The sequence below is a fragment of the Achroia grisella genome, unplaced genomic scaffold, assembly GCF_030625045.1.
Source record: "Achroia grisella isolate CSIRO2021 unplaced genomic scaffold, CSIRO_AGI_Agris_v1 utg906, whole genome shotgun sequence".
Lineage (NCBI taxonomy): Eukaryota > Metazoa > Arthropoda > Insecta > Lepidoptera > Pyralidae > Achroia > Achroia grisella.
In genome coordinates this window covers 224,379-249,582 of record NW_026713064.1, presented here as the reverse complement: position 1 = coordinate 249,582, position 25,204 = coordinate 224,379, and the positions used below count along the sequence as shown (strand labels likewise).

Sequence of the window (25,204 nt, the reverse complement as noted above, 5' to 3'; positions counted from 1 at the left end):
CAGCACTGGCCACCATCAAGGAATATGTAATAGATATTATGTGCTCAAGCAAAACTGACCTCAATTTCTTTTCCACCACTATTGTCTTACTAATTTAGCAATCTCTTACTTTAGACTTCCATTTAAATAAATTAAAATACAGTATTTAATTATTCTATTTTTTTCATTTCAATCAAAACTTTTTTACATGGACTTTTAATGCTGCCATACAATTATACCATTTCAAAAGGTACAATTCCATTAGTAGTACTTAGTTAAATATACTTAAAGATTTATCTAAAATTATGTAAACTAGGTTATTATTCAATTACTTTTTTCGTTTCTTATTTATAATATTTCTTCGAATTCATACTACTTCGTTTGTAAAATTAATTCATAATATTCTTCCTATTAATTCTGCTATTGTTGAATTTTAGATATTAGTCATCTCTAAAGACGTGCTTAGAAATTCACATAGAGCATAATCTAAGAACAATATTTAATGTAACAATGATATTAAAACTATATTGTACCGTAATCTATCTATGTATCACATTTAATTCAAATCCGCCCATCCGTTTAAACAATGTGATTGAATAACAAACATAGAATTTTCAAATTAATAATATGAATAGTATTATTCTCAACTCGTAAATAAACGTTACATAACGTAAGTACAGTAAACTTTGTGTTACGTTAGGCAAACGCCAAAAACTATTAATCAGTACAAGTTAAATTACACCGTCACACCATGGGTGTGTTTGGCGTACGAAACGTCATTGCACCGGTGAAACAAACGATGAACGTTGTTGAGAAACAGTTGCAATAAATCTTATAACATGTGAATCGCAATTTCTCAACTTGAAGACAGTCGCGGCAAAGTTTTCCAATATTGACGCGAGGCCACATGAAAAACGAAAACGGCGATGGCATTCCGACTTACCTATATCACCTTGAAGAGAGTGCCATTTGACAGTCAAATGCTGATGACAAACACCGAACGGCAGCAGTGGATTTAACTTTATTGCAATCGGAAAGAACTGATGTCATATTCGCATTTCAGGTGAAAAGTTATGAGTATTGAAACAACTTACTAATAATTCTTTACCATATCTACATATATCCTTTCACCACAATTCATATAGGTAATATAAATATAATAATTGGAAAACTAAAGTTGGAAACTAAAATCTTTGCTGTCTGTTTGAAACCTAAATCAAGTGAATTTTAAAATAATCGATTATGATTTATGGTAGGCAATATTTGTTAAGTTCTAATTATTTTCTTCCTTAAGATAATGAGTATTAAGGTAAACTTCTTGTCACATGTATGATGTAGTTAAATATTTCAGAATAATCAACAATATTGCCGTAATTTAAAACTCACTGTATAATTTATTTGTCCAAAACGCTGTTATATATGTATAAGTACCGTGATTTTCCCACCAACGCAGTCAAGCTACAACTTGTATTTAATTATTTATTACAACAAGAATATATAATATATATCTTGAACTAGACTCTAACTGGTACACTTCAACAATCCGAGCTTAGCGTATTTCCAATTACGACACTAAAAGGTGGAAATTGTGACAAGTAAAAGAAATCCACACTATCTGGAGCATACGAGTTGTTTACTTTTGCATTAGCCATTATATGGGTCTATTTAAAGAGTTTTGCAATTTATAAGGGTGTCAAAAGACTACAGTCGAAAATAACGAATTACTGTCGGAGTTAAAATTTTCAATCTAATATTTAAATTTTCCGAACGAGGGCAACTTATTATAAAATTTATTCAAATTGTGTATATACAAGTTAACCTGTAACTCATATCTGATCAAGAATCAAACAATTTTTCCTAAATAACAAACTAGAAGGAAGTACTTTTTTTATCATTACTTTTGTTATCACTCATGTGTGTGTGTGGTTTCTGTAAATGTTGCAAACATTAAATTCTCATTTGAGCAAGTTCTAGTGCCTCACTAGTTGCCTCACATGTTATTCGATTTCAAGAATACATTCAAATGGTCTTCGGATACGTATACTACAATATATAATATAATGTAATAGTTCTTTCTAATATGCAATATTACGAAGACATGTGGTGACGGAACCAATATGGCATCTATAACATGTCAATGCACAAAGCACGTGCCCCAATGTCCTATTGATATTGTTCTAAGCGGAACTCGTAAAGTTTTCCAATATCGGAACAGTGTCGAGTGCATGCAAACAAATTGCATCTGTCGATAGCTGAATTCATCGTTCCGTTCCAAAATGTGAATATTTCAACAAAGCGTCGATTAAAAACCCAATCAAGTATGGACGTTGTTCATTTCATACGAAGGTAATGTAGTGCAAGTTTTAAATTTTAAATTGTATCACAGAGATGTTATTTGCAACAGACTTCTTTATTAAAATGCACACTTTACTAGAACACGCATATGTGTATTATGTATTCGATTCGAATGTATTTTTTTTGCTGGGTACTATATCATTTTGTACTCCTGTTTTTTATAATCCAACAATATATTCAACATCTCTTTAGTGCTTGCAATTACTTACGCTTTAATAAACCCTGCCGCATAAACTAGTCGCAAATGGCTACTACTACTCACAATAACTTATTAGGTATACCCTCTGCTTCCCTATAACATTGTTTCCTAATTTGTACTTCATGCAATGCAAGAACCGCAACCAATTTAGTCGTGATACATATCTAACGACCTATCTCTTGTTTTGCAATGATTACCGACAAAATATTGGGGAGGCGATGTTTTTTTCTACAGAGATAAAGTCATTCTGCTACACTATCTATAATTTATTCTTAGACGACAATGCCATTGTCTCCCTACTATTTTCTTTTCCTGTTTTACTGCACCTTGTTAAGAGACATTTTATGGACCCCTAGTAATCCCTCGACGTCTTAAGGCTCACATATCTACGGAAATTCCGATACAGACTACGAAAAATAGATTCGCATGTCTCCCTCTTAAGGACTGAATTATTTATTTTTACTTCTCTAGAAATTGTGTTTATTCGGATACAAACAAAACAAGCTTAAATAACTAAACGCACAATTGGATTGCCTTGCCTTGTACAAGGTTACACATATTTATAAACAAAATATTGCTACACCGATATTTTTCATACAAATAAATAAACATGTAGAAGACGAAGATAGTCCAATTCTACTATAATTATGCTAAAAAATAAGTAGTACCTATACACATCATAGTGCATATTTTGTTTAATCCCCTTCAATTATGATATTATTATACGGTAATAAGTATAATCCAGTAAAATTTATCACTCGTCGATAATGGCCCTAAATATGCACAAAATAAATTATAAATTTAATCTCTAATATAGATACACGCTAACATTATGCATGTTTGATTCATCACGTTTAGTTAATTATAATGACTTATTAACTAACGCATTAATTTAAAACAATATGCATTAAACCATAATAATAATCTGTTTAATTTTTAATTTTCCATTCGGTCATCAGGCATGTGGTCATGCATTTATTGACAAATGTCGTCTTGATTGACAGCTGTGACACTTTTATTCCATTAAGTTCATTGTTACTACAAATATAAATAAATCACCATTACACAACTTCAATTATTTGTCTAGAGAAGGGTCATAAAAGAAAATCTATTTCAGTACAACAAAAAATATAAATAATCACTACGAAGACATGGAAATAATTGTAACTTTGGACCATCAATCAGACAGCGGCTGACGACCCAAATCGGTCAAGAGTACACAACAAAAACATGAGCGGATCTCCGAACAATAGATGGCGCTGACGATCCGTCGTACACAGCAAGATGGCCGCCGCCTTTTGGCGGGAACCATTGGAGCGCGTAATTGACAAAGGATACTAGCTTTGTGTTGTTCCTTGGGCCAACGATTTCCTGCGCCGAATCTATGTTATAAATATGTATATATATTATTTATAGAATATGTGCTTTAATAAAGTAAAATTATTTCTGGTTTTAAAAATAATGGATAATAAATAATACCTAATTCGTAATAATATTATGTATACCTATGTTATAAAGGAAACATAAAAAATGCAAATATTACGCGAGTGTACCATATTTATATATTACTACTAAAATAAGAAATAGGAGCAAACTTTTGTCCACCATGTAGTACCTACTATCCAAGACGTTTAAGTTTAGTGACGGGCTCGATCGTATAGCATTTTTCCGCCTTGCTACTAATTGTTGCGTTCTGTTCCTCGTACGAATATTTATATTGATGAATATAATTGTTCGTATCTATCTGGGTTTTTTCTGTATTACAAATTTATTTATAAAAAAACATATCTACATATTTATATCAATTGTCTAGTACACCAAACACAAACTTTGCTTAGCTTTAGACTCGCTACCATTTTCGCCACCACCAATTTTTGTGAAGAAGCTTTGTGAATTATCCTGAGATATCATTATTATTAGTTTAAGTAATTCCATTTCTTTGATATAATGTCTCAAAAGAATGATATTGCCATAATTACTGCAAGAAAATGATATTTCTAACTAAAAATAATAGTTGGGTTGTCAAGGGCTCTCGCTCGTCAGTGTAAACGTATTAAAGATATGCCCAACTTATACCTAAGCTTAACGAAGATTTACGGACTTAGCGAAAATGTCGGGTGAATACTGGTCCATATAGACAAAATAATTACTTACAGTTCAGAATCTCCTTTTTGAAGTAAGTTGGAGAAGGAAGCTAGACTAAATAAACTCGAAGAAGATAACCAAATAAAAGAATAAAAATACTGATACAAATTAAATGTCTATTCCCATTGGACATTGTCATTGGTTTTGATTGCATCATACCACTTCGTTGCCCAACAAAAAACGGTTAACATATAATATACACGACACCCGATTCCCACAAATTGGCTCCCCTCGTAACCTTGCCAAATTACAGAGAACCCCGGGAGACAGGAGAAATGCATTATTCGCATGCAGGACGTCGAACTTGAATAGGCACCTACTTTATTTAAGGAATAATGGCACTCAAGAATTTAATTTTGCGAAGCTTAAAGAATTATGGTGCAGTTTATAGAAATTTATGAATTGCATGAATAATTAGAATTATTTTTTATTATCTTGTTCAAATATTTACATTTTTTAAAAACATGCTTATATATTATTTGGTTTTTATTACTTCATGATCAGACCTAAATAATACCTTTCAGTAATTATCGCAACGCAAATCAAATGAGCACAAACTGGAAGGGATTTCATTGTTTTATTCCACAGTTCTTATCTCCTTCCGTCGCCATCATTAGACTAGGTTAACGGTAAGATAACATTGTATTTTGTGCCAAATTTCTGCTCAATCGGGCGCCAGCAAGTGGCTGGGGGATAGATAGCAAATTTCTAAGACGTTCATGTAAGCACCGCAACTTAAATAATAAATAAATAATCACAATACTTAAGTAAATAGTGATCACAAATAAATAATTAAGTACTTGAGAGTTCTAGGTAAAATCTACTTCTGTTCGAGAACCCATACAGTAGATACTTTACAATAAATATAAATTTTATTGCGTAAAATAAAAAAAATACTATATACCCCAAATTACAACAGAGGCAATTCTCTATTTTATGGGATGACTTTTTAACAAGAACAATTAACATATGCTCATTAGGTACTAAGTTACATTTATCGCTTAGTGTAAACACATAATAGTATATTGCCACACCTAAACCAAAAAATGAGTGTTAATAAATAATCTCCTTCTTATCTCGGAAACGTATAAATTTAAAAGATTAGTCAAAACATAATAGATATATGGACTGGTATGGTAATTTTTTCATGGCACTAGACGAGACACTAAGCAGCTATGAAAACTTGTAAGAAATTGCAATTTAACATCTCTATTGTAATATCAATTCAAATTAAATTTCCGCCAACGGAGTCGGGCTAAAGTTTGTCTGTTAAATCTCAAAAACATTATGTAAGTCACACCGGCTATTCGTTGCGTTATAATTGAGAAAGTTTACGTCATAATTTCTTTATGAAATTTTCGTGCCAAATATCTTAATTAAGGGTTGAGGGGACTTTCGCAGTTACGTTGCGCAGGTATGCCCTTGAGTATTGTGAGTTGTCTTATCCCATTTTATTCTAATAAAACGATATTATACTTAATTTTCTTTATTTATAACAAACTATTAAAAAATTGTTAGATGTGATTATAACGTAGAATGTTTAATTTGTAACCTACTAGAAATAATACGTGTAGGAACCGTCTGTCCGATATAAAATGGTGGTAGCTGTCGTTTATACACATAAATAACACCACAGATATCGCAAAATGTAGTGTGTAAACTGTACCTACTAACATTTATGGCCTGGTAGTTAATGTAACAAACTACTGTGACTGTGTACTGTCACTGTGATATAAAACCAAGACCCAAATAATGTTGTCGTGTTCGCAATTCTACTGTATTTTATATATGTTATATTATATATTTTAATATATATTAAATCAATTTCTAAAATTTTGAAAGTTCGCGCTCGTCGTTTTGTCCCATATAAATTTGATCAAGAACTAAACGATAATTTATGTGTTAAACCTAATTTTTATTAGGTTTTACAAATTAACACGTTTGGTTTACATAATGGTTTTAATAGCTACATAGCATTATATTTTTACTGCATACATTCTTACTGGAAAGAAATGACTTACTACATATGTTTAAATGAACCAATTATATATGCACTATTACAACAATTAGATGCAAAAGTCACACGACAAACGTGTTGCGGTGAAACCTACGTGGACGCTCATTCTAACAAAGTTTATCTGAAATGCCCAACTCCAAGAACGATTAAAACCACGAACAAACATTCAGCTAACAACTATGAGGTAGCTCATGAATATCACTGAAATAAAATAGACTCTACCACCTGAAAGTTAAAGTTGGAAATAGGCCTAAAAGTTGTTGTTAAGTGGCCCGTATCACGTCCAGTAACAGTTTAGATTATGCGGTGACGACTTATTACAACTTTAAATTTGTCGGTTTGATTTAAAAAAAAATATATTTATATATTAATACTGTTTATTTCTTATACATTAGTGATTATGCCCTTGTTCCTGAATTAGGAAGAAAACTATATATTAGTTAATCTTCCTCTTTTTGAATTTGTATTAGATTAGAGATTTCATATATTCTAACTACCTATTAAAAGTGTAAAGTAAAAGGAACAAAATTTAAATAATCTCTTTACTTCACAACCTGTGCATATAATATGTATTATCATAAGCCAGACAGGTATTTTTAATTATTCCAAATCCTTAAAAAATTCTGAGGATTTTTCACCTATGGATGTTTTAATACCAACATTTTTTCGTATCGTCCAGCTTTCTCATTTGAATTGAAATAACTCATTATTGGACATATTGAAATATTTCTTTATTGTGAACTGTCTTTGTTGTCGTCACTGATTTTTATTAATATTTTTTATTATAAGAAAACTAATTAGTTGATATAAAATTAATATTTTGCCATATTCTATCTGCTAATGTATTATTACATTTTTGTTACAGAAATGTGGTGTACAATCTCAGTTTAACAGACTTAACGGAACAGCGCCGACTAGTTTGGTACTCGCCGGAGAATGACGGCAAAATGTGCGTCGTCAAAGGCAAAGATGAGGTAAGCAACGAACAGAAAACTTATTAAAACTAATTATCAAATTTCGGAGCTAAATTATTGTTAACCTGCATATAAAATTGTTATGTTCATTCAAACGGATTTCTATGTAAATATATGGAGATACTATAACGATACAGTTGCTTCATTCGATATTAAATGGCAGTTCAGTTTATATGAATCATGCACTAACGTCATCAAGAATGTACGCAATTATAAATTTAATTCTTCAACAGCATTCGCCAATTCTTTTCATATTGTTCGAAGTTTTCTCTGTTTCTAGTTTAATTCCTGGAAATTCCTTTCCGTGATTGCTTTTACTGATTAAAATCCAATTAAAAAGTAATATTTCTGTAGATATTAAATAAAGCACCTAGTAGTGCGCCCGGAGTGCAATATAATTGTTACATACCTGACGCCATCTTGCGGCGTATAATTGAATTTAGAACGAGCCGGTCGCGTATGAAATGAGGCTGTGTTCTGCTAAACGTCTCTCTACCGAATACCGGCAAATTAAAACGTCAATCGAGCAGAAGTTAGCCTGCTCCATATTGGATATACCTGCGCTCGCAGCTACAGAAATCTTTTAGTTCGGAATAATGAACAATTTGCACTGAAATTAATTTAATTCTATTATTTCCAATTAAAATATCAAAATGTCCATATTAGAAAGGTACTCATATGTGTAATGTTAATAGCCAAGTCTATGTAAAGTTAATAATAATAATAATTTTATTTATTCAGATTACTGCGTTCCATATTTGTTAGTAACAATGCACTTAGTCTATATTGGAATACCTACAATTACATATTTCATTATGTAAGTGCCCCCAGTTCTAATTTAAGTCCAATTTACTGCATAGCATTTTGAGAATGCTATTACTGCTACTGTGTCTGTCTGTGCAATAGACAGGCGATCTTTTGTAAATATTACATTTACGAGAGGGTTTAACTATAAACTTAAAAATTTAGTAAATATTCTCATGACTGGATTTGGCAGTCATTGACATTTATTTAATAGATGAACAGAATTGGGTGTGCATCAGATGCGCTAACCTGGATAGGGTCGGCTGATGACAGTGATGATGATGTTAAATACTCAAAATTAAATAAATAAGTACCATAATAATAATAATAATAATAATAACCTTGGATAATTCACACAACATAATTTAGTCCCGTTCTCAAAAACCTGTATTATAGGTACTAAACGACTGATCTATATACTTAAGTATACTTTTCTATAAATACATACATGATATACGTAAACAATAACCCGACCTATACAAACAATCATACTTATGAATACAAATATTTGTAACATGTGAGGAAGCGAACTCTCGACAGTCGGAAGTAAGGCAGTGTCCTAAACCGCTAGATCAAGAGAACCCGTCGAAAAATCTTTTATTAGAATCATTTATCAACTGTTAATATTGTAGTAAACGTAAATTTACTAAGCTTATTTCTGCAGCGCTCATTAATTCCCTATAGACTTTCACTTTGTTCGTAAAAATTACCTTCTTCTGTACAGGTGACCACCCATATTAGTCCACCGTCCAACGGTCATAAAAAAACTATCAAAACCACCCACATGCGTGTACAAGAATTCAAATATATCTATTCAATAATAAAACCCATATAAAACGATTATCAATATCTAGTAAATAAATAACATTATTTATTACTTAGTACGGTTATCCTATACGATCAACAATTACCAGGAAACCTTAGGAACGTTCAAATAAAAATAGAAAACATTCTTCGTTACAATTGATATTAATTGGATGACATGTTTATTCTTCACTGTAAAAGTAGTCTAGTTGTAATTAATACTATACGCGTTATATAATTGTACGAGCGACAAGCATACAAGTATACAAGTAATTAATATTATACAATGATAATTTATAAATACTTACTTTGTATTCTACAAAACAATTATAGAAAATACTAGTATAAAACGAAAAAAAAACAGCTATACAGATTCTTTGGGTTCTAATATGTTTTTTTAATCACACAAAAGTCAAACATTAATACTATAACCTATAATAGAGTCAAAATATCGGAAACTCATTAATGTAAGGGACATCATAATGTAGCTCATAAATCATTGATTTCCCTTTATTTGATAAATATATTTTTTGTTGTTTTACATATTATGTAATGAATTGCAAAATATAATTAAGATATTATTGCTGTCAGAAGTAACAAAAATTTCGAACAGACGCATAAAAGGTACCTAGATTCGTATATCTATAACTAAAAACAAATAAAACATTTATTTGTTTTTAGTTATAGATATACGAATTCGCAGCATTATCTAGTCTACGACTGCAACTTCGTATATCTTCGTATTTCTTATGTATAGACCGATAGGAATGAAATAAGCATTAAATTTTAAATGAAGCTTTATCCAAAATACATGAGTGAAAATAAGAACCAAATCGGTCAAATCGTTTTTGAGATTAAGCTGCATAGACACAGACAAAAATTCTAACAATCATTATTTTGGATTCTGCATTCATAAACTATTCCCGTAATAGTTTTCTTATATATCATCCTCGTACAAACACTGATAAGTTTAATTTTATTATTATTTATGTATAGATAACATTTATTCGTAGGTAACTAGTATAATATAATGCACTGAATTATTTACATTATCTAAGTAGAGATATGAAATAAATTTAGTGTTGCTGTAAAGTGTAGTGAATCCATTAAAAGTGAGCCGTAAATACGGCACTATTCCGCTGAACACCTTTGTTTTACGAGCACCGTTATATTTCTTGTTGACGCATAATTAAATACGTTGTTAAGTGAAATTACCTCTCCACCTTTTTAATGATCATGCGTTATTATTAGTTACATCTTTATTGTAATATATTTTATATTACAATAAAGATATATTTTCTTACTTGTTGAGTAATTATTTATATATATTCTATTAAAAAGATTGCTCATAACTTGTGATGAATCTGCATTCCGAATGAGTAGATATAAATAATATTATATATCAGTTTATATCAATAAAGATTATTTCTATTTCTATTTCTATTTCTTATTTCTATTAAAAAGATGTTGAGATGGATATATATTCTATATATTGTATAACGCGGCATTGCTTATGTAGATATAGATAATATTATATATCAGTTTATATCAACCACTATACATGTTAAAAAAATCTCTTGTGCTAATCCAGGATATTCTCTACACCTGTGTACTAAATTTCATATGAATTTATTAGAGAGTTTTTAATGAAAAAGTAACAAAAATCCATCCTATAAACATTTGTCACTAAAAAAAACATAAATACCAAAAGTAACTATATTTAGTTTTATTAAATTGTTATATTACCCGGCAGTCATAAGACCTATCTGTTTTAATATTAAACGCCTAAAAACTTGTAAACACAATAATTATTAACGCTAACTAAGGTATAAGAATTGTCTAGAACTATGCTAGAACTTATACATCCGATGACAGATCAGACCAAAAATTACATTATATGCTTACTCTACAACTCAATTATTTTAGGACATGTATCTGATATATTTATTTTAAATGTATTAAGTATATATAGAAGAATCTCAAAATATCGATATTGTTTAAAATAGTTACAGCAATAGTCAGTTTTGAAACATCTATTTTACTAGAATGAAGTTTGCAGTTTGTATTGTGTTACTCTGCAATATTTTCATCTAGGTGTGCCCGCGGCTTCACCCAAAATGTACAGCGTATGTGTTATTCTGATGTACGAGCTATATTATTTTAATGTTTCATTAAAATCCATTCAGTAGTTTTTGCTTGAAAGAGTAACAAACATCCATCCATCTATCCAAACACCAAAACTTCCGCGTTTATAATATTAATAAGAAGGAATTTAATTTATAAGTTATTTTTTCCTAAGTCAAAATATGTTTTACATATACAAATTAAACGTAAAAAAGAAAAATTGAAATAATACCATATAATGCGGGTATAGTACATGCAATTTACCGTACCCTAAGCAGCCGTAGACGTGCCAGGACTGCGCCCCGTTCCTAAACAGATTTGTTCAGTTTAAACCGGCTTAAACTGGTTCCGGGCTGTTCTTTGTTGTTTGTGACAAAACCTTATACATGTAAATGAAATTAAATCACCGCCGTAATAAAATTATGTAAGTAAAACGTGTGGATAAAAATATTAATATACGTAAAAAAATTATAACAGTAAGTCTTATATTAAAATAAAATATAATTAAATTTTTCTTTATTAGGAAATAATCTGTTTATTACGTAACATTATGTTTTATTTACAATAATTAGAATAGGAGAACAGTAACCTGTCATTTCACTATTATATCACCTTACCTTTGAAATTGGAATTCACAACTTACAAAATAACATACGCGCTGATGACTTCGTACAAACACATCATCATTGATTTTCCTTTAATCTTACATAGGCTAAATATATATGTAAGTACAAACTTAGTGCATTTCAATATCTACATACTTTTATAGTTATTAATGAACAAGTAGTTAAGTTATTCTGTAATGAAATTGTAGAAATTCAATATCAGCATCAGGTGTAGAGTTTCCTTCAATGGATAGATAGGTTAGGTACCTTTACCTATACATAAAACCGACAGTTTCCAACTGCAAGTTCTTGGATGTGGGAACTACATGCTTTTGGAAATTCGAGAGTTCGCATTCAGAATACTGAACGAGCTGTATTTTGGACCAGTCCACCATGCAGTCTGAAAGTTTCACAGTGTACGATATTTATACGTAGCTAGTCGGTATATCCGTACAGCATTGATATTATCTAGACCGCCTGTATAACTACGCTTTACGAGTTAGTCATAATGTTGTTTCCGATAATAAAAATGTTATTAATCATTTTAACTATGGTGATTTAATTTTCTAATTTAAATATGTTACACAAATATGTATACATGTTTAGTTTTTTTATAAAAAATGTACCAGTTGAGTTTCTTGCCAGTTATTCTCAACTAAAATAGCTAAATGTACGGTGGGGAAAGTGATAAAAAAATATTACTTGCATAATAGGAAATAGATTCTATAAATAAATATATCTTTTACAATTATAATTATTAAATATAAAATTATAAAAAAGGTATAAAAATATTTAATAAATAAACAATTTTAGGAATCCCGCTAAAAGCTTGTGGATCCGTCCGTCAATTTTATTGAATTATAAATTACTAGCCGTATACCACTTCGTTACTTGTCTTAATTTGAGTAAAAAGTATCCTATACGTTAATATAGGAAATAGTTTTTGTGTTTATCAAATTTCTTCGAATTCGTTCAGCCATTAAATGTCATTGAGTAAGAAACAGCGGTACTCACAAATTAAAATTTATTATATTACTTTGTTAAAATTGTGTTAATAATTTGTTAACATTGACAAGATCACAATATACTAATGTGGATGAAAATAAAACTTGAATTCAGTTGAATAAGCTACTACATTGATTTTGTAAATATTAAATAATAAATAAAGAATAATATATCCATAAATAACATAGTATCGGCTACAAAGTTGTTTCTATATTAATACAGGTTATTGTACCTTAAAATACTCGTAGAGTAGAATAGCTTATATACTATTACTTTAGTCACTTGATCGACACCGAATAGTTAATTTGTACAAACCAATAACTTCAAGTTACACTAATCTAACCCAACTTGTATTGTATCGAGGCATACGATGAGACAGGTCACCGCAGACGTCATAATCTCTATTATCCCTACTTAATGTTCTGTTATTGTTAAGATTAATCCTAGAAAGTGAGTCCTGATGTACTAATCTCCTTTGATATATGTATATATAAAGTAGAAATTTACTAACTATACCACGCAGTGTTGATACTAGATTAAAATAAATAATCTAAACAATGTAAATACAGTACGGATTATATGGATGATTTATTTTTACCATTTTTCTGCATATGTAATTTAGTCTTGTTTTACTATTCACCTTTGCTGTGAGTTGTCCTTTCGTTCGCTACGAGTATATATATCGAAGAAATCATTAATATATTTAAAATATCCCTAATTGCCTGTCGATTTCAAACTGGAATAAAACTAACCTACATCTTTCTAAAGCTAAAAAGTAATGAATAAAGAAGTCATATTCACTTGTAAAGTTATAATACTAAAAAAAATATTTAATTCATCATAATCAAAATGTTGTAATTGCTCAGACATTGTATAGTATAGCATCTAATTTATTTTATTTTATTGTACCACAGAATATATTTTACAGTATAAAATGTTGTATTTTATACTGTACTCTGTGTTTATTAATTAACTAACTTAATTGTGAACAAATAACCCTATAAGCCATGTTTGATGACTTAGTTCTAGAAAGGCTAAGTTAAAATAACAAAATCCAATTTCGCAAGTTTAATGTGTTTATAGTCGGAGTCTTAATCCTTACTAACAATATAAAGACTCGCCTTCACTGATCTATCAGCATTCAGCCTCGAATGGATAATTTCACAGGCTGTCCATTTCCAATGGACGTGTCCGTCTTGTCTAGATTCAAGATTCACGTTTGCGTAAACTTCATTCCATTCTCAGTTCCTGCCACTAAGGCGCCTTCCTGACCGGATTGGCACGCTTTCGTGTCGGTATACAAGCATACATATATGCGATAGAAAAAACTTAACTTAAAACAATTTATTTATAAAAAACAAAAATGAACGGAACTATCCAAGAAATCCGTAAACTCTAAAAATTAATTCAGATCCAATAACATGGGATTGCACAATTTCGATTCGATAGATCTTTTCAAATTTATAAATGAAACACGAACAGCGTATTAATTCTATATTTCGTAGTCAAAAAATGCACCGAGTGACATTTTTATCGATTTATTTTATTTATGTTTCAAAATAACACTTCTAAAATAAATTAGTTTGAAAAAGATTATAAGATTAGATTACAAAGTAGACTTCCAGGTCAGGAAGGTGCCTAAAACGTAAACGGCAGCTTTCATCAGTCTTCATGAATCCCAGAGGCAAGCAAACTTACACAACGGCCATATACTGTACATGTTGCAATGCTAATGCAATCTTATGACGCTTGTACATACATATATACGACACATCCCATTATGTACTGTGTCATAATGCTCTACTGAATCGCTGTATGCAACGTCAGATAATACTTGAAGACCTAGATGCATGTTAATCTCTAAAACTTAGTATCACAAGTATACTAAGTTTTAGAGATTTATATGTTTATAAATTTATACAATTTAGGATCTACACGACTTTTCTGTGACTTTTCGAATATCATATAAGGTATATCTACATATGTGTAATATATTATGTGTTTACATTAGGTATAGGCCATCATGTAGGTACCAAATATATTCAGATCTGTTTGTGTGAATAAAACTCATCGAAATAGATATTCAATTTTTTTACTACTGTGTGTGTACATAAAGATTATACATTTAAATCCATATTTTTTTAAGGAATGCATAAACTCTCGAAAAATAATGTAGAAAATTAGTATTGTTATAATTACTAGTTTCTCTTGACAAGAATATCCCCAAAAGTACATAACAATTCTTGATAAGTATAAAAAATAATGTTTTCGTCCACTATTGGTATCTACTAAATTTTAATACCCTATCAATATGCTGCGGTACGAAACCATTTACTGTGTTCGCTGACTGCTGCACTGCGCAAACACGAAGTTAATACATTAACTTCGTAAAATTTGCGCTCTGCATCTCGATAAAACCACCTTTCTGAAAATAAGCAACAAAAATTGAAACAGTTTATGATAAGTCTAGGTCACAAAAACTTAAACGGCTATAAAAAAATGTTAATGAATGATAAATGTATTAGCCTGCATCCCGTCAGTGAATATCGTTAGGAATACACTGACGGGACACTAGTGCAAGACGATAAAATAAATTTGAAATCAGATCAATCAACGCATCTTGGTAAATTCATAAGAAACTTAGCACATTGATTACCACGACCAACACTTATGCTAGAATGAAGATACATTGCTCACAATGTACCATCTAATCCTAATGACTAACAAAGCTCTCACTCCTTACCAAATAACAATTTGTCATTGATATTTCCGACTAAATCATTCATTCGAGTAACTCAAAATGTCGAGAACAGATGTTGAATAGGTTGACTTTATATTTACATACATTTTTTATCCATAGTATGGAAACTAACAAAGAGACAAGGCAATTAATTTTGGCTTCGGTTTGCGTATTTACTACAACTGACTTACGTTATTAATGATCTTAACAGAGATATTATTTTATTTCAACCATCAAATCTATTAATTACTGTATGTTATGAATTGCCATATATGTAAAAAAGTTTTTTACATTGGTTAATAAACGAAGTATGAAAAAAAAATATTATTATTAAAAACAGTAAAGTAACAACAATATTAGAGGATATTCATTGTTATTATTTTTACAACAAAAATATAAATAATAAAACAGTAGTACCCTTTATGTCGTCCCTTCTGCTGCATAATAGTAGGAAAACTTACAAATCCATTAAAAAATGCTTACATTAAATTTATATGAATAAAAATTATTTCTATTTATATATGCTGTTATTAATGTCCGAATGTTGTAGATAGGTATTAACATATCAAACAGGTAAATATTTTCTTAAATCACTTAGGAGTTTGCTTTCCACAAAATCCATTCTTTCTGTAGTATCTACTAAACTATAAAAAGATATATATAATATAGATATACAATATGATGTTGCAGGAAAGCTGTCAAAACTACATCCGTGTACTGGTGTCCCTTGGGCCCGGGAGGCTACTAGTATGCGGGACAAACAGCTTTCGACCCTATTGCAGAGAGTACAGCGTACAACGGGAGTCCTATCACATGGAAAGGGAGAAGTCCGGACAGGCTGTCTGTCCGTACGACCCGGAGCATAACTCCACCGCTGTTTATGCCGGTAAGTGTGATATTACTCACTCCTAGTGTATTATTCAATGCTACATATTTTACTACTAAATATTCTAAACTAATATTATAAATTAAAGTATAATTTCTTTGTAGATACGATAGATTAATTTTAAAAAATATTTTTTAATTTTACAATTCTAACCAAACGTAAAGTCAAACCTCATCTATGTTATTTTAATGTTTCAATTAACAATATATTGACAGTAAGTACATTTATTACCGCCGCTAAATTGATTATTGATGATGCTAATACCTATAAACTAGATTTGAAAGTGTAAATTCGGCAAAATTACTAAATTTATTTTCAATTAAAAAATAAATATAATCTTTCACTAATAAAAACATTTCCACCGCTAAATCTTGTGTAGCCGCTACTTTGTAATCATATTAACTGATATTGCTTAAAATTTGACAGGCTATGTAAAGTAGTTATTTTCAATTAAAAAGAACTATTCGGTAAAAATAATTGTTTATTTTAGTAACTGTACCAGTTCCTAAATAAACAATTGAAAAACGGAAACAAACCGGATTACAAATGAAATTGTATTGAACATTTAATTTACATAGAATATCTCCACCCCTATCGGTGGACACTGCACTAAGTCTTGGGGTGTACGTGTATGGACGGTGAACACAAATTCCCAGCTAATGGGATCTAGTTTTGTGTAGTTCGTGAACGAACTAGTTCAGAAGAGCGCTCACAATATCGAACTATGTAGACTAGTTCACAGATCGTTCGCTCTTTAGTTCGTTGGTTCGTTTGATAAAAGACTGTAGATATCTTATTAAAAAATATTTTCCCGCTAAAGAATGTGCCTAAACAAACAAAACCATATTTATGACCTAAAAAAATCAAGACAACGTATAGATATATAAAAATGTAATGTAATGTAGATAGCAGAAGAGCTTTATACAAGAGAGTTTTATACAAGAGGCCGAAGGCGCGACTCACTCGGACATTCGTGAGTACTCACTGCAGATGTATAAAAAAAAAAAAGAAAAGAAAAAAAAAGGAGAAAGAAAAAAGGGGAAAGGGAAGTGAAAAAGGGGAAAAAAAAAAAAAAATTGCCGAATTACGACAAAAAGTGAACTGTGAAATTAAACAATCAATAATTAAACAAAACCTGGACTATAACAAATAGTGAACTTTGAAAATAGTGTTAGAATAAGATTTCATATAATTGTATATATATGCAGTGTAAGAATTCATAATGTGTATTGTTATATTATGAATTCTTACATTGCACAATGTAATGAAAACTGTGAAATTAGTAGTAGTGTAAGATTTATATAATTGTATATGCATATTGATAAATCTAATCTTCCAAATAAAGATGGGTGACACTGCATGTTGTCAACTCACCCGGCCGGCCAGCGGTGGTTCTGGGCCAGACGGATAAGGTCTGCCTCGGTGTCACTGTTAGGCAAATTGTAACATCTCGGCTGGAGTTGTACAAAAATGGAAATAAAATAAATATAATAATATTAAAGTAAATTAAAAAAGGCACGGACGAATATGTCTGTGGAAAAATGTATTTAAATATAAAAAAAAAAAAAAAAAAGATAGCAGAAGAGCGAAGAGACAAAATTGAGTGATCCCAGTTGCGAACCATTATGCTCTAGACTAATGGGATCTGGCAATCCCCCTGTACACCCAACCAATTAGGAACACGCACCATGTACTGTGAATCTTCAATTCAGGAACAGTTGTAATCCTATCTGACCTAATTCGATTCTCAGTACATGCAACAGAATTCTCTGGGCTAGCAGTTTTGGACGATTTACGATTTCTGTTGCAATTATTCAATTTACTTCAAACAAGATTTCAATTTGATCGTAGTTGTTTGGGTATATTACATGATATATTCGATGATTCTATTTGTAATCAGAATAGTATACATCTGTTAGTTTATTACTACTCTAGTAGTAGGATTACTACTCTGTTCTTATCAATTGAGTATGTGTGTAAGTGTGTAATGTTAATCAAGAAGTTCACCAATTTTTAAGCGATAGATAATTGCGAAAGATTTATCGCTTAATTTCCGATTTGATAGGTTCCAAACGCCAGCGAATGTGTATCTCAACTAAAATATCTATTCTCCGGTGTATTTAAATACCGCCAACAAAACTAAATAGTTTAGACAATAGGCTCACTATTGTCTAAATGATTTAATTTTCAATTCAATCGTCTAATTCTTTTGAACGTTGTTTACCAGAAATGTAAACAAGACTGAGGCCTTCGTAAACCTTCTTTATAACAGCAACTTTACACTCTTAAACTCAAACATAGGTCGCTTGCAGAATTAAAATCGTTTCTCAGCCTACCAGAATAAAGGGATTAATGAATCAATGAAAAGTTAATACGTAGAAATATTAACTTCCAACAGCTGCACAATATTCGTCTCTATTGGGACGTTATAAGGGTTAAATCGAATGGAAAACATATTGACAGTTGGTATGTGGGCAACGGTACGTGAAACGGCTTCATAGTACTTATAGTGTCGTAAAATAAACTCGGGTAATGTGGGTATATCGTAAAATTTCCACGTAAAAGGTTACATTTTGCATAGAAAACGATCAAGGCACGCAAACGCTCCAAAAATGTAAAAATAAGTACCAATATTTTATCTTCTAAGTTACAGATATATAGGCACTATGTTAAGGATTATGTTTAATTTTTATCTGCAAGAACACTCTATAAATGACAATAAAACGCAATAAAAATAATCGTCGCTACGTAAGAAGGGCAGTACTTATGCACGTCAGTGACTAGTATACAGTAGTATTTAATTATGCATAGACAATAGAATATGCTGTTAAACTATCCATGTGTTTCCATAAACACGGAATACATTGACAGTGATACATATATGTACTTTGATTGCTGTATAAAAACAGCCAAGTAGCTACTGCACGATTTGAATATCGCATAACCGACACAGTAATAAGTTTATTTAGAAAATCGACTGCAAAATCTATATATTTGCTTGTAACACAGTGACAATTAATCAGCTATGTTTTAGTTACAAAATACTAAAACATAGCTGATTCTCATTCGTGCTATGCTATAATATAACTGTTTTACTCAATGACCTGAGTACTAACAGAGACCTGGCTTAATTTCATAATTAACTCAGAATTATTGACACGTCTAGTCCCAATCTAAGCAGAGATTTAGATTAATACTAAACAACTGATAGAAATACTTACACACATGTTGTTGTTCATTATATACAAAATATTTAAATGAGTACAAACAATCATACTCTTGAATATAAATGTTTGTAACATGCTTGAATTAAAACCGCAACTATAGTAAGTAAGACGATACGTTAAACCGCTACACCACCGCGGAACACTAAAATAAATAGAAAGGAAGTAGTATCATAATCCTCTGAAATTGTACTGAAATTCCAATAAGTACCAATGAAGTGTCCTATAATACCCGTGTTACACTAAAATAACAATGCCATACCATCTACCCTCCACCATTAGCCGTAACCGTTTACTAAAAAATCCTTTACACGATGCCCATATGCGTTGGGACTCCATTCATTTCGTTGTTAAGAAATTAGGAAAAAGGGAAATCTTTTTCATATCGATTGAACCCACTTTCACAGGCTAGCGACGTACAATAGCCACGCATTGTTGCATTGAAAACGGCCAGAATGGGCATACGAAATACGTGTTATAACGTGTCTATTAGGTACCTATATAGAACTGGCACGTTTCTATATGTACGTGACATATTCAAGAGGATTTGAGCTTCGTTTGCGGTTTGAAAATCTCATAAGACAACATATTGCGGAAAAATGTGAAATCAGGAATAGTTAATATAAAATTAGGGATATTAAAAATTACCAGGTAAGACTAAAACCAATATTATCCTAATGATTTCAGTTTCAAAATACCGAATATAATAAAATAGTAGTTAAGTAGATACTATATATATTTTTTTTGTATCTTAAACGATTATCGCTTAACAGTAAATGTGCATATTATTTTAGTATTTACAAATAATAAATAATAATAATGTGGTAATGTTAACATTGATTAAAATATACGTATATTCATTTATACAATTAACCCGCTTTATATCTGTCCTTTTCAGAATAAAATATTGAAACAGAATAAAGAAAATTTATTTTACTTTGCTAATAGTTAGAAAGAATCTGTAATTTTTAGAAACGAAATATGATATTTAGTTTATGCGAAATACTTCCACTAAATTCCCCTGTCAGATATTTGCATGTAAGCAAGGAAAATATCTGCCACTCAAAGTATTCAGGTAAAATGCGCAAAACTTAAATACGAAATGTTTTGAATAAAGTTAAAGGTTTTCCCCACTGCAGTATTCTGTATACTTACCCTGTCGAGAAAAGCTTTGATAATAATAATTTATTAAAACATAAATCAATAGCCGAGCGCATTACTTGACAACTAATACATATATTGGCTATTATTTGTTGTATCAGAAAATTATTTTTATTATTAAATTTATGGAGAATATTTATAACGTTGCTTTGTAGGGAAAAGTTAAAAGTCATCTCCACAAAAAATATTGACGAATGACGTACAATTTAAATTTCACGCTTTATAAAATGAAACATTTTCTTTATTAATATACTCGTGCGAACCCGGGGAGTGTAGTTGGTAAAAATATGAAACAATTAAAATTTGTAAATAGTCATTTAAGTGTAAGGCATCCATCAATGTCCAAACGTATACTTTCATTAAATCAATTGGATTTTTTTATGTCGTCCACTCCATAAAATGCCACAAAATAATATCAGTATCATAAACGAAATGTTTTATTTGTTTAATTGTTTGACATTCAACCACGCTTAAACTGCTTTCGAGTTAAATTTTGGTATGCAGATTGATTAAATCCTAGATTTACATATACAATTATTTTATCCGAGTTATTGTAGTAACACCATAGGGTACATAAAGTTAATAATAAATACAGAAAATTTAGGACACAATCTCAATTTAAACGTGACCTTATCCAATTTTGAATAGTTCAACCAATAATCGAACCGGGGAACTGGTATAAACCGATATGCCTAACTACTGCCCTCTGATATAATCCAATAACGGAATATAATGGGAACAAGGTGGTGCAGGTGGAATAGTGATGGTGCTAATTGACACCGTGCAGCTTTTGTCCCCGGAGAACAACCAGCTGCCAATGTAGTTAATAGTGTTGCACTGAATCTTTTATTAATCTTGATACTCTATACACTGAAATGCATCAAAATGTCAAATAACGTACAGTACAACAGCGATATGACGTATCATATCACATGTAATGTAATAACAATAGGCCAGGACAATTCACGCAACGCTATCTAGTAACAAACTAATCAGATCTTTGATATAATGAACAACAAAGGAATACTTTAATATTTTTGCATATGGGGATAGCTAGATCAACAAGCATACCCTGTATATACTAGCCGTAACTCGCGATCGTCTGTTTTTTTTAGTTTAAGATAATCTTACACAGATTCACTCCCGTGATATAATTTCGAGTTAAATTTCATTAAGATCATATACCAAATAAAAAGACAGGCACTGTTTGTCATTTATACATGACTTTGTCTGTACAACTTTTACAATTCATCGCCTATTACGCTTCACTCTAGATTCTTTTTGAGATAAATAGTAGCATACCTATGTTGGTCCTAATGATACAATTTTCACAACTTATCGATTCAACACGAAGATGGTCATGTTGAATCAATAAGTTGTGAAAACGTACAAACAGTCAGACCTATTTTTGCATTTATAATATTAGTATAGATTAGTACAGAAAGTAAGTATCTGCTTCATTACTGAAAAATAAACACAGCGAGCTCTACTCACTAAATAAATTAAAACAAATTACACCAAACTATTAGACGTGGAAATGAATACCCATAGAGGATCCCCTAACGTGTTCCATGCGTCACAGGAATCCATTTGCGCAATGTCCCTTTGTGCAATTTTCTTTGCATTAACGCATATACACCCCAATGCCAATTCACCGCCATTTATCACACTTGTGCAAACATGTAAACTATGCCGTGTATATTGCCGCTACACTACGAATTAGGACAGAAGCAATTGGCTGCTCTAATTCTGAATAATTTATTTCATCTGCAATAAGATATGCACAGCATAGCATTTATAATTGTAAATGAGGCATAAGATTGATAGTATAAAAGATATGCTCTGCACGTCATCTATAAATACAATAATGTATATTGTATTTATAGATGAAGTGCAGAGAAATGAATTCCATGCCATAAAATTATTATTTTTCTTTTACATATTCTTTTAGTCTTTTACTAATAAAAATATAAAGAATAATAATTGCAAAATATCACCGATTAATAATAATTATTTACTTTACTTGTTAGTTAGACATTAGTCCCGACTTTCTGTTTCACATGTAGAAGCATGAGGTCTAATAATTCTAAAATAATTAATATTTATCATAATAACCTTAATCCAACGATTTTTCTCTGAAATGTTTTCATCAACTAATTTCTCACCTTACAATTAGATAGAACGATGAGAAATATATAATAAATAGATAGATATCAAATTGCATAATTTAAAAATTATGCAATTTGATATATATTCGAAATATTATCTTCCATAACCAATTAGGTGTCAACTGGCGTATTATTGTCCACTCTTACCTATATATGAGCTATAAACCTCCACCCACACATGTAAACGTAAGTGTGTTGTATCTTTCCGAACGACGAAACACCAGGGATGCCAACCGTATGAGGATCCTTCTACAAATATCGAGATTTTTAGCCTTTGGTACGACGATATTTTCACTCTCTTAAAATCTACAAAAATCCAAATACTATGGTAAACCAAGTTACAGAGCGTAATTGAGCTGAAGTGCGAAATTGAGTTTATCAATTTTTTTCGAATTGTTTACCACAGTTATTCTGCAAAAAGGCATTTAAATGAGTATCACAGTCTTACCTATATCAGTAGACAAGCATTTTACTTTGAAAACTGTATTCCGGTTTTTGGCTGTAGATTAGACACAGAAATTAGGATGAAAGGCATGACATCTTAGTCCTCTGAAATAGCGACACATGAGTGGTATCGCATGATAATGTAAAGTCTGTGCTGTTAATATATATAGGTGATGGTTCAGGTAGGCAGTCAGCATGTATTCCATTGCAACATAAAAAAGGTGTTGACAACCCTGCGAGGCACTAACATCCAACGTTCGTCCATTACGGCCCGACACGGTTAGTTATCTACTATTGATCTGGTCCAATTAAGTGCAGCGACGCCCTGGGGAGTCCTGCCCTTACCCACGCACTCATAACTCCAAAGTTATATATTACAGTTAGTTAACACTATGTAATATGTTTACAATACTTTTATAATGTACTAGCTGTGACTGAGGTTTCACTCGTGTAAAATTTATAGCCTATATATTATTCTCATGTATAAACTACATATATTACTGTAAAGTTTCATAAAAATCCGTTCAGTAGTTTTTGCATGAAAGAATGACAAACATCCATACTCACATACGTTCGCGTTTATTAAGATAATATAATAAATAATTATAACCTAGGACAATGCGTCATGTCCCAAATTATGCAGAGGTTGTGTTATGGGTACTACACAACTGATGCAAATACTTAAATACATTTTTTGTAAACAATTATATAATATACTAGCTATTCGCCCCGGCTTCACACAGGTGTACATGTATTATATGTATATATGAACCTTCCTCTTGAATCACTAGTATCTACTAAAAAAACCGCTGCAAAATCCGTTGCGTAGTTTTAAAAAATTAAGCATACATAGGGACAGACAGCGACAGCGACTTTATACTATTGAACACATAGAAAATACCCAGACCGATACAAACAATCATTGATGAATACAAATGTTTACATCATACGAGTATTCGAACTCATGACCATCGGGATTGAAGCGGTGTGCCAAACCGCTAGACCACCGAGATATCTATAGTAGTATCTCGTACTTAAACAACGAATGCCATACGATTGAAAAATTCTGTTCTGATTCCGTTCTTGTTTTCAGTTAGATCATTTCACATGCCGCCCACACGTAATGCGATGGTATTTCCAAATTACAAACCAACTTACTCTTGGCATTCGGAAGACCCTCCTGCTTCCGTGTTTTTATGGCCCTAACGAGATGTGTGACGTGCTTACCGTCGTTTCGGCACGATAACGACATCAGGACACGATCACAAGTGCTGTTGGAAAAGCGAGCATTTTAATAATATTTCTTAGGTAGATATTAGATATTTACTCAAGTTAAAAAAGTAGCAAGGTTTTTTAAGACACGTTTTCAACAAATTCCAGAAAATAATTTCTCAACTTAGTGCATTTTGGTACGCGATATTTTAACGGTTTATTTTTATACTACTACTCCTTAGTAGCTCTATGAGTAGTAGGCATTCAGAGAGCCCCAGGGAGTAGTACCATTCGTCTGCGATTATACTAAAAAAAAACTCCCCGTCATTACCATCTCACCTCCCCATATGTATAAGGG

At 31.1% G+C, this 25,204-nt stretch overlaps 1 protein-coding gene across 6 annotated transcripts in view; it reads left to right on the top strand.

The window, feature by feature from the left end:
* LOC131853868 (semaphorin-1A) overlaps positions 1–25,204 on the top strand; it is a 344,763-nt gene that overhangs the window by 305,982 nt on the left and 13,577 nt on the right. For all 6 annotated transcript variants that reach the window (XM_059204943.1, XM_059204940.1, XM_059204944.1 and 3 more), the window contains exons 3-4: positions 7,561–7,669; positions 16,442–16,637. In XM_059204943.1, the coding sequence (XP_059060926.1) occupies positions 7,561–7,669; positions 16,442–16,637 (305 nt within the window). The remainder of the gene's footprint in view (positions 1–7,560; positions 7,670–16,441; positions 16,638–25,204) is intronic.